Raw genomic sequence first — 15,593 nt, forward strand, 5'->3', positions numbered from 1 at the left:
AAAAAAAAAATAGAGCTGGGAATGTGGCCCTGTGGCAGAGTGCCTCTGAGTCCAGTCCCCAGTATCGCCCCCCATCCTCCAAAAAATATTGGATATGGAATTGGACTACCTACTTTTGTTCTACCACCTACTAGCTGTGTGACCCACTTTCTTAAACTCTGTCTTAGTTTTTCAACTGTAAAGTGGGAATAATAGCACCTGCCTTAGAGGGTTGTAATGAGGAGTAATGAGTTAATTCTTACAAACCACTTAATTTTACCCCCCTGGTATTGGGGATCAAATCCAGAGCATCATGTATGCCAGCCAAGCACTCTACCACTGATCCACATCCCACCCCCAATACAAAGTGCTTAGAACTATGGTACAACTAGCCCTTCAAATAATACTGTTACTGTTCCAATGTTCCAGAGGCTACCATTTATTGACATTCTTTCCAGCCTCTCTGAGTCAATTTTTCCTTCCTTCTTTCTTCCTTCTTTTTATACTGGGTACTTCATCTCCAGTCCTTTTTATTTTCTAATTTGAGGCAAGGTCTCACTAAGTTGCCCTAACTGGTCTTGGACATGAGATCCTCCTGCCTCAGCCTCCTGGGTAGCTGGGATTACAGGTACGCACCACCATACCTGGCTTTTATATCAAGTTTCTTACCTTTGCAAGATTATTGTGTGAATTAAAATAAATAATGTATATGAAGTACATACTAGATATTAAACAAGTTTTAATTATTTCGTTGCTCCAACATCAGCCTTTTAACATTAAGGGCAACTTTCTTGCACCAAACTCTTTGGCTGTATTAAGGAGATTTTTACCTTGTACTTTTAATGTTCCCTCACTTTAGCCCTACAGTGCTAAGCCGTGCCAGTGGACACCACTAGGTATCACAGCTGACCAAATACACGAGCAAGACAGATAAAATAAAAACAGAGGAAGAAGAGATAGGGGAAGGGGGCATATGTGCTGTGAGTCATAGCAACTCTTCTCTTGAGTTTACCAACTAGCCAAAATGTAGGGTTTTGGTGCATTCACATTAGCTTTGAACAAACTCAAGTAGTGCTGCTCTATAGTTTTTTTTTTTTTTTTGATAGTTTCTAAGGGGCCATTTCATTCTGTCTCTTCTAGATTGCTCTGATGAGCAGGAACTACAATGTTGGTAAACTTTGTTATTTGCTTAGCTTGGCTGTTCTCTTATAAGTCGTGCCTCTAGTCCTTCCCTTTGTCATTTCACCCGAGTCCTTCGAAAGGCCTGGAGGCTCTCTTCATCCTCTATCCAATGACTCTCCCTCCATTTTTCCAGCTTCCCACTAGAATCCTCACTGTTGTCTAGGGGTACTGTGTGAAGTTGCATTACAGAATTTGATCACCCCATCACATGTGCCCTATGTGGTAGTGCCAGGAATTTTCCCACACATCACCAACCAATCACTCTTCTTGTTGTCAGGAGAAGACATTCTTGGGCAGTATTGCATAAGGGAAGACTTTGGGACTGGGTTGAGGTAGATTCTCTGGTCCTGCCCTTTCTTTGGTTGATACTCTGGGCAAGGTGTTCACCTCTGGCCTGAAATGGGCTCACATCTCAACCTCAGCATCATCAGGATGTTAAGCTACCTCTTTCTTCTGAAGGCACTTCTAGCTTTTGGGTTCCTGGCATCCTGGGTAACAGCAGAAGAGCATGGTGAGCTATCATTTGGGATCCCTGGCTAACATAACAAAGTGACTAGAGGAGAAGTCTCCCCTGCCTCCTCCCAGTGTGAGGTTCCTCTTTTGTGGAGACAATCATCTCTGTAGGACAGGACTGGATAAATAGATTCTTAGGACAGTAAGAGTAAATCTTCTTGGCTTTCTTTTCCTTCTCTGAACAAGGAGACAGGACTTACTAGAAGTTCCAGTTATTCTTTAGAGATCATTAAATGAGACCACCAGGATCACCCCAGCTCTGTATGTGCAGCACAGCTGGTGCTTTAGGAGTGGTGAAAGGGAGTTAGTAGTTGTGTGGGAGGAGGAGAAGCTGGGTGCTGAGATATTTTGGATAGGAATGCTTGGAGATGCTGAAGTTCTTGAAGCACTTTTGGGCTCCATTCCTCATTTCTCAAGGCCTAATCAGGTATCCCAACTTCCTTTGTTCTCTTTTGCAGTGAAAGAGGGAGAATGCCCTCCTGATAAGAACCCGTGTAAAGAGCTGTGCCAGGAGGATGAGTCATGTCCTCCTGGGCAGAAGTGCTGCAGCACGGGCTGTGGTCAGGTCTGCCGAGAATACATTCCCATAGGTATGTTGGCATGGAGGACACAATACCAGTATGCTCTCTGGCCTTGCCTTTGGGATGGATAAAACCAAGAGCTCCCTGCTTCTCAGATTGGCTCTTGCTATCTAACTTGCCTAAAGAACTTCTTATTTTTCCTTTTTTGGGGGGTCTCCTTTCCTCATAAGTTGATTTGTCTTTTTTTTTTTTTTTGGCATGGGGGGTTGAGCCCAGGGCTTTGTGCATGCTAGGCAAGTGCTCTGCCACCGAGCTACGTCCCCAGCCAGGAGTCCTTTCTTTATTATTCAGTACTCCAGTTCTTTGCCTTCTATCAGGAAAGAGCACACCACTGATTGTCAATGTCTTTTACTTTGGACTGAGTTCCTGTAAGTCACAAGAGGGGCAGAGTTCTGAAGGGGAGCCTGTTTAAGATAGTGATTTCTCTTAGGAGCAGACAGACCTTCTTAAGCCTTAAACAAACTTTAAAATCTTAAGGTTCTTTGTGTGTGTGTGTGTGTGTGTGTGTGTGTGTGTGTTGGGGACTGAATTCATGGACTTGCACATGCAAAGCATTCTTTCTACCACTGAGCTACATTCTCAATCGCATCTTCAGTTTCCTCATTTGTAAAATAGAGATAATTGTGAGAATCAAATGTGTTGTTCCTGGTAAAAGGTGAATATCAATAGATGTTTTCATAAGTGTTGACTATTGTTGGTGGCTTTAGTGACACCTGGGGGCTCCCTTCCTCTGCTTCTCCTTTACGCTGTACTTCTAGGTGTTACAGGGCACCATATCTCCTTCCTGTTGCCATCTCTATTTCTTTACAGGGATGAAAAGAATCTGTCCCAGGATTGTTCGTAAACGATCCTGTTTTAAAAGTTGCACCACCGATGACACATGTCCAGGTGTAAAGAAGTGCTGTACGTTTGGCTGCAGCACAGCCTGTGTGGCCCCAGTCTCTCACTACAAGCTGGGTAAGACGTCCCACCCCCGCACCCTGGGGTCTGATTGACCCGCTGGTTTCTCTTTCAAAATGCACACACCCTCTGGCACTCTTACATCACTTTGAGAAACAATGATTAAGTGCCTATTATGAGAACTTTAAGAAAAAGATATGCAAATGGTACTGAAGCCATGATGATTGGTAGGATGTGGCCCAGCTAGGCGAGGAAGGTGCCAGAAGGGCGATGGGGGCCTATTATTTGTAGGCAGGTTTGAAAGCTATTGGGTAATTCCCAATTACCAGTTGCAATATTCCCTATTAAAACCTTAGCTCAAGAATATGTAAAGAGATAGTGAAATAGAATCCAGTGCTTATTTGAAAGACCCCAATCATTTGCTTCTGAGACTCTACCCCTTCTGTGCACTCATAGGAGATGGCCATCTCCCGTTGGAAATGGATTCTTGTTTATTCTGGTTCTGGTAGAGAGATATTTGAAAGAAAAATTTCCCTCTTACAGGGTTCTATTTCTCCATTTATGCATTCATTCCTTCAACAAATTTTATTAAATGCTTTCTATTTATCAGATCCAGTGATGGGTTCTGGGTATGTGATAATGAACAAAGTAGTTCTGTCCATGCGTTTATGGGGTTTATCACCTAGTAGGGGAGAAAGAAAGAGATTATTAACAAACAAGCATGTAAGTAAATACATAATGTCCAACTGTGATAAGGCTCTGAGAGAGAATAATGAGGGGACTGGCTTCGGAGGAGGAGTCGAGGAAGGTGTGTCTGAGGTAGTGACTGTTTTTGTTTGTTTGCTTTTTTGATACTGGGAATCGAATCCAGGAACTACATTCCCAGCCCTATTTATTTATTTATTTATTTTAAAATTTGAGACAGGATCTTGTTGCTGAGGCTGGTCTTGAACTTGCAGTCCTCTTGCTGAGCCTCAAAGTCAGTGGGACTGCGGACGTTCACCACCATGCCCTGGCTGCAGGCTGGAGAAGGAGCCGAAGTCAGCCAGGTGAAGGGGTGATAGATATGGTAGGAAGAGTGAGACACAGGTGGTGAGGTCTTCAGATGACAAGGAATCGCCCATTTAAGAAAGTGAAAACAAGCTGGTGTGGTTGGCATAGAGACAGAAAGGGGGGGAATGAAGCCAGCCGAGGATGGAGACCTTTGACATTATGGAGGTGGCAGTCGGACTGTGGAGGTTGAAGTGACAGCTTTCTGCTGTATTCTTCAACTCCTTCACCAGGCCCTTGAGAGGCTCCTAAAAGGTATTAGAAATTAGTCACATCTTCCATGTCTAGTCCCCCTTTTTATTTTCCTGTTCTTTTAGGATTCTCCTCTACTTCTGCTTGTTTGTGCTTCCCAGTATATTTTATTATTATACTGCTTATTTATCATACCTACTTATAAGGCCACTTTTAATTTATTGCCTATGTATAAGGACACTTTATTGAAGTGATGCTAGTTATATAAATTAACTATTACAATATTGAATCTTTATCTCTTCCTATTGTTCGAGTGTGCTTGGTATACTTCATGTTGTTTCGTAGTTTTAAAATATTTATCAATAAGTTTACACCTAGGCATTTCTGCTGTCTGAAATACGGGGTCTTCTATTTCCTGAAGGAGCTAGAGCCATCCTCTCACTGAGTGCATGTGGCAGCATGTTAGAGTGGAAAGCACAGGTCTGGGATGTCAGGGGCCTGGGATCAGGCCTGATGTTCACCAGCTACTGGCCAGCAGGTCCCTGGGCGAGTCTCTTCTGTTTCTCTGAGCCTCAGTTCCTTTATTTGTAAGATAGAAAGAATAAACCCTGGAAGGTTGTTTTGATGACTCAGAGTATTTAAGATGTTTGGCCCTTAATATACAGTGGATTTCTTCTTCCTGGCATTGAAAGGGGGCCCAGTCAGGAGTACAGTGTCTAACCTGTCCTTTTTACCCAGAACCAGGATCAATTTCTCCTTCCCCATCACCTCCTCTCAGAGACTCTGAAGCTGCATAGCACATGACATTTCCTTTCAGCCAAGCCTCCACAGGTAGCAGATGCCTTCCCTGTGTCCACAGGGCTGTTTGTGCCTGGCTCAGGTAGCCGTCTTGGGCAGCCTGCCTGTATGAGAGAATAGAAGGTTGTACTCCTTGCCTGGACTCTTGAGGCTCAGCTCTGGAATCAAAGCCTGGGAATCTGTCTCAGGCGGGTCACTCACTGCAGCTCATAGGTTCTGGTTCAATCTTCCCAGTGTCTGAGGCTGAGAGCTGAATTGCGGGGTTGAGAGCGAGGCTGGCATTCCAGCACAGTACCTTTGTGAGCTGCTCTGGCCCTGGCTGGCCCAAAGGGTTTCCTTCCCCCCTGGAGCTAGGCAGGCAGGTCAGAATGGTGATCTGACACTGTCTCAGAGCCTGCTGACTGAGCAGGGTCCCCAGCCTGGTAGGTGAGATTGTCTGTTAGTTAACTATTTTTCTGCAGCTCCATTCCTGGGAAGGGCTGGCTACTCACCCAGTGGGACTGTTTGCTAGGAAACTCTTCTTCCTGGGCTAAGAAAAATTCCTGCTTTCCTTAAGCTCTGACATTGCCAGAGGTTTAGCATGGGTAGTGCCAGAATGTTTGGCAAGGTGGAGGGGCAGTCAGGTTGCCCGAGGGCATGGGTAGACTCTGGGACTTGCCTCAGTTCTGGTCTGAGGATTGGGACTGCAAACTGGTACAACCATTATGGAAAGCAGTATGGAGATTCCTCAGAAAACTTGGAGTCCTTTTGAAGATCGAGTTGACAGCACTACTAAAGCAGTGAGGGGCTCTGGAAAGGGCGTGTCAAGAACGATGTTAAGTCAGGCTTGAGCAATGAGGGGATAATTGTGCTCTAGACTGAGATGGGAGAACCTGGGGAGGAAGAGACTTTGTAGAAAAGGTTAAGATTAAGGTCCATGAGTTGTCTTTGTGGGCTCTTCATGGCTCACCTCTGCAGTGAATGAAACTGGATCACTCCAGATCCCCTGTGAGCCTGCTTTGTTTATTATAACACACGCGTGTTATGTCCTTTGTATGGGTTGATGGCTTGGGCTCCTCTTGTGTCTGGCTGACCTCTTTCTCTCTCTCTTTCTTTTTGGTACTGGGTATTGCAGGGACACTTAACCACAGAGCCACATCCCTAGCCCTTTTTTGTATTTTATTTAGAGACAGAGTCTCACTGAGTTGCTTAGGGCCTAAGTTGCTGAGGCTGGCTTTTGAACTCACGATCCTCCTGCCTCAGCCTCCAGGGCTGCTGGGATTACAGGCTTGTGCCACCATGCCTGGCTGGCCGACCTTCTTCTAAATCCCCACTTCAGGTTGTACAAAGCAGAGTTAGTACAGCAAGATGGAGACTGCTGTTCTTAGAAAAGTCTGCTGGCAAGACTGGCCCTTGGCTGTCTTCTGGGAAATTGGATTTTGGGAGTGTTGCTACTTTCCTAATTGATAACAGTGGCTCATTGTGCCCAGACTGTTTGTGCAAGCAATGTGGCTTAGGATGAATACCTGCTTTTCTTTCCAGGAGTGTGACTTTGGTATGTGCTGGGCAGAGGGTGCCTACATGACCAGCCTGCAGTAAAACTGTGCCCACTGAATCTCGAATGAGTTTTCCTGGGAGACGACACTTCACATACATTGTCACAATTGTCTACTAGAGGAATCAAGTGCATCCTGTGTGATTCCCCTGAAAGAGGACTCTTAGAAACCTGTCTGGCTTCCTTGTGACTTGTCCCATGTACCTTTTCTCTTTGGTGATTTTGCTTTGTATTCTTTTGCTCTAATAAATCACAGCCATGAGTATGACTATATGCTAAGTCCTCCGAGGAATCACTGAGGCTGTGAGTGGTCTTGAGGGCTCCTGACATGCTGGTTTATAACTTTTCCAAAGCCCTAAAACTGTCAGCCTCTGGATCTTCTCTTTTGGCAGTATTAGAGTGGGTCTCAGTGTTGGTTGATTATTTTTTGAGTGATCCTTACCGAAGGGTAGGGGAAAATTATGTGGTTCAAAAGACATAAGACCTGGTGCCTGCCATCAATGGGACCTCGTTCTGCTGCTACTGACCTCAGATTGCAAGAAAAGGGGAGTAGGTTTGATAGCTCAGAGGGCCTTTCTTGGCTTAAGATGTTCTGAAATTTCACTTTTATGACAAAAATTGGCATCCTTCTGGAAGAAAGTAGAGGTGAAGTCAGAGTGGGAGTTGGGGTGAGGCGGCAGTAAGCCTGCATTTTCTGGACTTCTGCTTACTACTTTTTTGTGTGATCCCTTGGGGTCTTGGGAGAGGTACAGATGCAGGGATTGGGTGGCCATCCCAGTTTTGGGCTGCCATTCTTATTTCTCATCCTGATTCCTCATAAGATCATTAAGAGGTGATGGGGAACCAATGCTTTTTGAGGAACTGAGCTTACCTAGCCCGACCAAGTGAAAGGCAGAGGATCTTATCCAAGAGATGAAGGAGGCATGTTTTTGAAAGGTCCTGGTAATAGAAAAAGAACCAGTGGATAGAATTTCGAAAGAACTGGATTCCAGGTGAGTATAAAGGACGATAAAGACTGCCTTGCTGGAGTATAAGAATGACATAGTCTGCTAGTGGCGGTGACACATGCTGTCATTCCAGCGACTTGGGAAGCTGAGGCAGGAGGATTGAAAATTCAAAGTCATCCTCAGCCATTTAGTGAGGCCCTAAACAACTTAGCAAGATGCTATCTCAAAATACAAAATACAAAATAAAAAGGGCTGGGGTTGTGACTCAGTGGTTGAGCATCCCTGGGTTCTATCCCTAGTACCAAGCAACCAACCAAACAAACAAACAATAACAGAAAAAAAAGACAAAAAGAGGAAGGAAGGCCCCATTAATTCCAGATGTTTGAGCTGAAAGAAAGGAATTATTTGGCAGGTATTTGAGCGAAAGTCAGGGTGACATTATTGCCGGGCACCAAGTCAAAGGGGTATGCTGTGACCCTCAGGACCTGTATGGCTTCTAAAATCTGGCAAAATCCCAGGGACCTCAAGGATATCCAGCAAGGAAGGGAGTAGAGATAGGGCCTCTCTGCATTGTCCTGGGGATGAGGATAGAGAGCAGAGATGCTCTTGGCATTGGCCACATCAGAACCTTGCTCAGCACAATGGTGAAATCTGGGAAATAGGTGCTCTCGGCCCCTCTCCCTAGGGTTCATGGTATAACTCCGAGAAGTCTGTGTCACTGGGTTTTTCCACCAGGGAGATTTTTATACTCAGCCCTCTCAACTGTGGGATAAAAGTCTTTTGTTCTTTGTTTAAATGGAACTTGAGTGTTGGTCAAGCAGATGAGGAGGTGTGGGAGGTGTGTCAGGTGGTTCCAGTGACCACATTTTCTGAATAAAAACTCAGGACACAGTCTTGACTGACTTCACAATGGCATGAAACATTTGGAAAATCTCAGGGGGAGATCAGACAGCCTGGCTGTTTAGCTGCAGTTGTGCTCCCTGGAGTCCAGCCCTTGCTCTTCTCCCCGCGGCAGACTTCCTGGGGTCACCCAATGCAGGCACACTTACCTGTTGCTATGCAGAGGCACTGGGCTGCTCCTGGTTTGGTTTTCTAGGAAGCCATTAATTGCCTGTCACCTCTCTCTCTCCATTTAAAAAAAGAAAACAAAACCCTGGAATAAACCCTAGGACAAATGCGTCATGGTGAGTTGGTTTGGCTTGGATGAGGCCTTCTTTGGGTGTGCCAGCTCCTGAGGACTGGCTTAGTTGACTGCGTGTTTTAAGGATGGTGTCACAGAAAGTACTTCATTGCAAATGAAGAGGCTGAATTTTGTTACTCTTAGCTGTCATTCTGGGAAAGCCTCATTCTCTCCTCCGGATCTCATTATCTTCACAGCGATGTTGAGGGGGAACCTCTGGAATATGTTTAGCTACCCACCACAGAAGATTCAATAGAGCAGGGTTCCTTGTCCTCACACAACGAGAAATCCTGAAGTAGTTACCAGGGCTGGTCTGGTGGCTCTGTGGTACAAACAAGATAGAGTTATTTCTCTCATTCTCCCTGGCAATTCCTGATTGTGTCCTCTTGCTAGTTGCCTCCTGGTCTTGAAGAAGGCTGTTCTCCCTTTCCACATGGTCTGTCTTTGGACTGGAAAAAGGAAGAATGAGGGGATAATTTGTATCAGAAATGCACAAGTTTCTCTAATTTACGTTTTAATTTGGTCACCCCTACTTCCAGAGAATACGGAGAAGTGAATCATTTTAGTGGATTTATTGCCTCTCAGGACAAACATGGGGTTCTATTAAGGAGTGTTTCACTTATATATTGCAGTGTAACAAACCATCTCTAAATGTAGTGGCCCAAAGTAGTAACAGCTTATTCTGTCTCACGGGATTGACTGGGGCTTAGCTGGGGGGCTCACCTACACACATGGGAGGCTGAGGTCACCCATGCAGGGCACTTGAGTGCAGCTGGCATGTCCAGGATGGCTTCTCCACCCCAGCTTCTCTGTCCATGGGGGTCTCCTCATTTCACAGTCTAGCTCAAGCTGCTTTCCAGAATGGCAGCTGGTTTCCAAGAAGGGTTCCAAGAGGACAAGTCCCAATGTAGTGTTTATTAAGTCTCTGCTTGTATCACTCTTGTGAATGTCCCATTGGTGGAAGTAAGCCTTGGTTCAGAGTGACTATGGACTGGCTTTACCCGGGCATGAGTGCCGGGAGATGTAGTGTGAATGTCTTCCGCAGTATGAAAGAAGGCAGAATGACTCTAGTGGTTTAGAGCTGAACAGGGGTTTTCAGACTGTGAGTGCTAAAATCAGTTTATGGCCAGCATGAAAAAGAAGAATAGAAATAATATGAAACATCAGGGCACATGGCATACAGGACATGTGTAAGTATGTACATATATACATATATGTATGTGTCAACATATGACACAGTGAAATGTGTGTTTCACACTTGGGACTTGAGAGCCTCTGGATTTCAATGCTTGATTCTCTGGCAGGGTTTGACGGTGAATGTCCCGACGACCCCCTTCCCTGTGAGGAGCAGTGTGACGGGGATGCGGCGTGTCCTCTGGGGCATAAATGCTGCAGCACCGGCTGTGGCCACACCTGCCGTGGAGACATCAAGGGAGGTCTGTTTTCTTTATTTTTTATCTGTTGTTTTTAGACATATATGACACTAGGATGTATTTTGACATATTATACATACATGGAATGCAGCCTGTTACAATTTTGGGATGGGAGTATGGAGATTGAACTCAGGAGCACTTGACCACTGAGCCACATCCCCAGTCCTATTTTGTATTTTATTTAGAGACAGGGTCTCACTGAGTTGCTTAGCACCTCACTTTTGCTGAGGCTGGCTTTGAACTCATGATCCTCCTGCCTCAGCCTCCTGAGCTGCTGGGATTATAGGCTTGCACACTGTGTCCAGCCCATTATGATTTTGATTCCATTCTTGTGGTTGTACATTATGTGGAGTTACACTGGTTGTGTACTCATATATGAGCATAGGAAAGTTATGTCCAGTTCATTCTACTGTCTTTCCTATTCCCATTCCCCTCCCTTCCCTTCTTCTCCCTTTGTCTAATCCAAAGAACTTAAATACTCCCCCTCCCACTCTCCCTTGTTATGTGTTAGCTCCCACATATCTGAGAGAACATTTGGCCTTTGGTTTTTTGGGACTGGCTCATTTCACTTAACATGATGTTATCCATTTTCATCCATTTACTCACAAATGCCATAATATCAGTTTTCTTTAAGGCTGAGTAATATTCCATTGTGTGTATATACTACATTTTCTTTATCCATTCATTTGTTGAAGGGCACCTGGGTTGGTTCTTGGCTATTGTGAATTGAGCTGCTGTAAACATTGATGTGGCTGTGTTACTGTAGTATGCTGTTTTTAAGTCCTTTAGGTTTGAGCCGAGGAGTGGGATAGCTGGGTCAAATGGTGGTTCCACTATAAGGAATCTAGGGATGGATGTTGGCTCTTGTGGGAAGAAGTTCTGAGGTGCTCCCTGGGTTGCAGAATCAACCTGAGACGCAGCCCTCCCTGGCCGCCTTTGCTCTCCCTCCTGGGAGGAGCCAGAGCTGTCACTTTCCTATGCCCCAGGCGGCAGCCTAAGGCAACCCTTCCTTCCAGGGCCACAGGGCCCCGGGTGGGTATTCCTGTTCCAATTCCTTTGGTTTTTCAATATTACAAAAAAGCTAGTGTGTGTTTTCAAGCGCTCCTTTTGTGTACTGTGGAACTCCACTTCAGAACCATTGGCCCAGATTTGTTTAGTCCCTTGGGATTCCCAGGAATTGCTCCAAGTGTTGGCCTTTTGTCCTTCTGTGGCATGTAACTTGTCAGGGAATACAGATAATTAAACAAGGAATTACAGATATTCCTTGATTTAATGATGGGCTCACACCCAAAAAACACATCATAAGTAGAAAGTGCATTTAGTACCCCAACCCTACAAAACCTTCTAGCTCGGCACTGTCATGGCCCACTGTAGAGGTTCTGTTCTGTGTCCACCTCCTGTGGCTGAGTTGCCCAGCCTTGCAAGAATAGTGTACTGCTTATAAGTAGTCTGGGAAAGGTAAATATCCAACATCTGAAGTGTGGTTTCTACTGAGTAGGTACATCTTTTCACCATCCTAAAGTTGAGATCCTTCATTCAAACCGTCTTGAGCTGGGGACCATCTGAACAATAAAGTCTGACGAGAAGAGGCGGGACGGGTGCTTCAGAAGTGCGCCGCAGCGCACCGCCCCTCATCAGGGGCGGCAGACAAGAAAGTGACGCCCCCAAGCCCAAGCATGACAGAGGGGAGCCTGTCCTCCTGCAGTCCACTTGTCCCTACCCCAAACCTGCCTAGCCACCAACCCCTGAGTGACTCCAGGGGGTTTCTTTGGGACACTATTTGAAAACTCTTGGCTCAGAGTCTTTGGGTGCCTAAGGTTCTCAGATACTCTAGCTTCATGGCTTCCAGCCAGATTGGTTAAAACCTAGTTAGGGGTCAAGAGCCAACTCACTGGGAGTCCCCGTGTCTTAAGTTCTAGATGGAACCTGGGGACAGTGGAGCCAATGCCCTGTCTCTTGACCTGTCCTTTTCCCCCCAGGGCGGGCTGGGAATTGTCCCACCTTTCTGGTAGGCCTGTGTATCGTCGAATGCATGATGGATGAGAACTGTCAAGCTGGGGAGAAGTGCTGCAAGTCAGGATGCGGCCGTTTCTGTGTCCCACCGGTCCCGCCACCCCAAAAGTCCTTGAACTTCAACAGGACCCTCAGGTCTGATCTGAATTAGGTGAGAACAGTCCCCTCAACAACCAATATCAAGGTGATAGACTTAACCGCTGTGTGCAAAGAGCAGCTTAGGTCCTGGGAAGGGGACTGCTGAAGGCTCAGATGGCTCTGGTCAGGGAGAAAGATCCTGTGTCACCGAGCGAAACTGCTGTGGTCAGTACGGGCTTGTAGGTGTTAAGGTGGGTACGGTAGAGATGGGGTGTGATCTGGGTGTGTCAAGGTGGGGCTAGCGCAGACAGTATGCCAGACAGGCGGTGTGATTGTTAGGGAAGTGAAAGGGTGGGCACGGTGTACGTGATTGGGCAGTGGGGGCTGAGGGACAGTGGATAAGGGAATAGGCATAGCTCCTCTTTTTGATGACAGGAGATACAAGGTGGACTTCTGAGTGACCAGAGTCTGCAGTTGGGTTATTTAGGAAGCAGGTAGCCATGTCCACTTTTGAGAGCAGTGTCTGCCACGGTTCTTGAGGGTGGAGGGAGGACACGGTGGGTGGCTGGGGCCGGAGGCACCGTGGTGACTTGATCTCTCTTCCCCTTGCAGAGGCCTCGGTGCCCTACTTGTCCTGATTTGTCTGGAGCTTCATTAGTGACTCCAGGAGGTTCGTCCTGGCAGCCAGGAGAGGCTGACATCCTGCGGCTTGTGACGCTCCCGGGGCCCTCACAGCCCTCTGTGTCCTGCTTTTCTTCCTCCCTGGCCTGGAGCACAGGAGGAGCAGTCCTGGCTGGGGTGGGTGTCGGTGCGCCTCTTCCCCAATAAAGGCTGGTGCTGGCCTCTGTCTGTGTGTCTGGGCTCAGGTGAGGCGGGACTGGGAGGCTGCTGAGGGAGGCTGGGGGAACAATAAAAATGGGTGTTGGCTGGGTGTGGCTGGGAGGGAGATGGGTGGAAGTAGTGTCCTCCTCCAGCTGCAGAGGTGGGCTGGGGGAGTTCCTCTTTTGGGGCCTGTTTGCCCCCCCCCTTTTAAATTGGAGAATGTGAGCTGGGGGGGGACAGGGGAGGCTGGCTACTTTATTGCCTGAATGTCCCCACTTTAGGCCTTCTTCCTTGAAGGCACTTTGTCCCCTCCGTGTGGTTTCACTCCAGGTAAACAAGGTGATTTTGAAAAATTGTGGTTTTTCTTATGTGTGTACCCAAAATGGGCCATGTTATGTATCTTGGAGATCTTTTATGTTATCACATATATTCTTTTTTTGTGTGCATCTTAGAATGAAAATTTTTTTTTTATCTTTTTATTTGTTGAATTTAGATATACATGAAGGTGGGGTGTATTTTGACATATTATACCTACGTGGAATCAACATGTTCCCATTCTGATCCATTCTTGGGGTTGTACATGATGTGGTTTTACACTGGGTGTGTATCATATATGAGCGTGGGAAAGTTAGGTCCAGTTCATTCCACTGTCTTCCTATTCTCACCCCCTTCCTTCCCTTCTTTCCCCTTTTTATACTTCCCCTTCCTACCCTTCCTTGTTAAGGGTTAGCATCCACGTATCAGAGAGAACATTTGACCTTTGTTTTTGTTTTTTAGTTGTAGATGGACACAATATCTTTAATTATTTATTTATTTTATGTGATGCTGAGGATAGAACCCAAGAACTCACGCGTGCAAGGCAGGCACTCTACCACTGATCTACAACCCCAGCCCCAGGCCTTTGGATGTTTTGGAACACAGTTATTTTACTTAACATGATATTTTCCAGTTCCATCCATTTACCTGCAAATGCCACAATTTTATTCTTCTTTATGGCTGAGTAATATTCCATTGTGTATATATACCACATTTTCTTTATGCATTCGTCTGTTGAGGGTACCTAGGTTGATTTCATAGGTTGGCTATTGTGAATTGAACTTCTATAACATTGATGTGACTGTGTCACAGTAGTATGCTGATTTTAAGTTCTTTGAGTATAAACCAAGGAACAGGATAACTGGGTCAAATGGTGGTTCTATTCCAAGTTTTCTAAGGAATCAGAGTGGTTGCACCAATTTATAGTCCCACCAGCAATGTATGAGTGAACATTTTCCCCCACATCCTCACTAACATTACTACTTGTATTCTAATAATTGCCAATCTCATAGAGAGAGAGAATCTCAGTGTAGTTTTAATTTGCATTTTTAATTGCTAGAGATGTTGAACATTTTTAAATAAATTTTTGACCCTTGTATTTCTTCTTCTGTGAAGTGTCTACTTAGTTCCTTTGCCCATTTATTGATTGGGTTATTTATTTATTTATTTATTTTTGTGGTGTGTTTTTTGAGTTCTTTATATATCCTGGAGATTAATGCTGTATCTGAGGTGAAAGTGGCAAAGATTTTCCTTCCATTATGTAGGCTCTATGTTCATGATCTTGATTATTTCCTTTGCTATGAAGAAAAACATCCCATTTATTGATTCTTGATTTTACTTCTTGCGCTTTAGGAGTCTTATTGAGAAAGTATGTTCCTGAACCAACATGATGGAGGGTTGGGCCTATTTTTTCTTCTAGTAGGTGCTGGGTTTCTAGTCTAATACCAAAGTCCTTGATTCACTTTGAGTTTTTGTGTAGGGTGAGTTCAATTTCAGTCTACTACTTATGGATTTCCAGTTTTCCCAGCACCATTTGCTGAAGAGACTATCTTTTGTCCAATGTATGTTTATGGTGCCTTTGTCGAGTATGAGATAACTGTATTTATGTGGGTATGTCTCTGTCTTCTATTCTGTTCCATTGGTCATCTGTTTTGGTGCCAATACCCTGCCATTTTGTTACTATAGCTCTGTAGTATGATTTAAAGTCTGGTATTGTGATGCCTCCTGCTGCACTTTTCTCGCTAAGGATTACTTTGGCTATTTTATTTTTCCAAATGAATTTTATGACTGCTTTTTCTATTTCTATGAAGAACGTCAGAATTTAAATGGGAATTGCATTAAATCTGTATAGTGCTTTTGGTAGTATGGCCATTTTGACAATATTAATTGTGCCTATCCAAGAATATGGGAGGTGGTCTTTCCATTTTCTAAGATCTTCAGTTTCTTTCTTCAGTGTTTTGTAGTTTTCTTTGTAGAGGTCTTTACCTCTTTTGTTAGCTTGATTCCAGGTATTTTTTTGAGGCTATTTTAAATGGAATAGTTTTCCTGACTTCTCTTTGCACTGATGTGTCATGG

General features: G+C 45.2%; 1 protein-coding gene across 1 annotated transcript; it reads left to right on the plus strand.

Moving 5' to 3' along the window:
• The first annotated feature begins 1,444 nt into the window (after positions 1 to 1,444).
• On the plus strand, positions 1,445 to 13,022 carry Wfdc3 (WAP four-disulfide core domain 3). The gene is made up of 6 exons (XM_027954165.2): positions 1,445 to 1,672; positions 2,133 to 2,264; positions 3,066 to 3,212; positions 10,161 to 10,292; positions 12,269 to 12,453; positions 12,993 to 13,022. The coding sequence occupies exons 1-5, from the start codon at positions 1,561 to 1,563 to the stop codon at positions 12,451 to 12,453; spliced, it is 708 nt and encodes a 235-aa protein (XP_027809966.2). The 5' UTR covers positions 1,445 to 1,560; the 3' UTR covers positions 12,993 to 13,022.
• The last annotated feature ends 2,571 nt before the right edge of the window (positions 13,023 to 15,593 follow it).

Source organism: Marmota flaviventris, chromosome 2, assembly GCF_047511675.1.
Source record: "Marmota flaviventris isolate mMarFla1 chromosome 2, mMarFla1.hap1, whole genome shotgun sequence".
In the NCBI taxonomy this organism is placed as follows: Eukaryota; Metazoa; Chordata; class Mammalia; order Rodentia; family Sciuridae; genus Marmota; species Marmota flaviventris.

Excerpts from the sequence above, each read along its gene's own strand:
- Wfdc3 (XM_027954165.2), top strand. The coding sequence starts at position 1,561 with ATGGGCTCACATCTCAACCTCAGCATCATCAGGATGTTAAGCTACCTC. Across the intron at positions 2,265-3,065 it reads CCGAGAATACATTCCCATAG|GGATGAAAAGAATCTGTCCC; the intron begins GTATGTTGGCAT and ends ATTTCTTTACAG. Across the intron at positions 10,293-12,268 it reads CCGTGGAGACATCAAGGGAG|GGCGGGCTGGGAATTGTCCC; the intron begins GTCTGTTTTCTT and ends TTTTCCCCCCAG.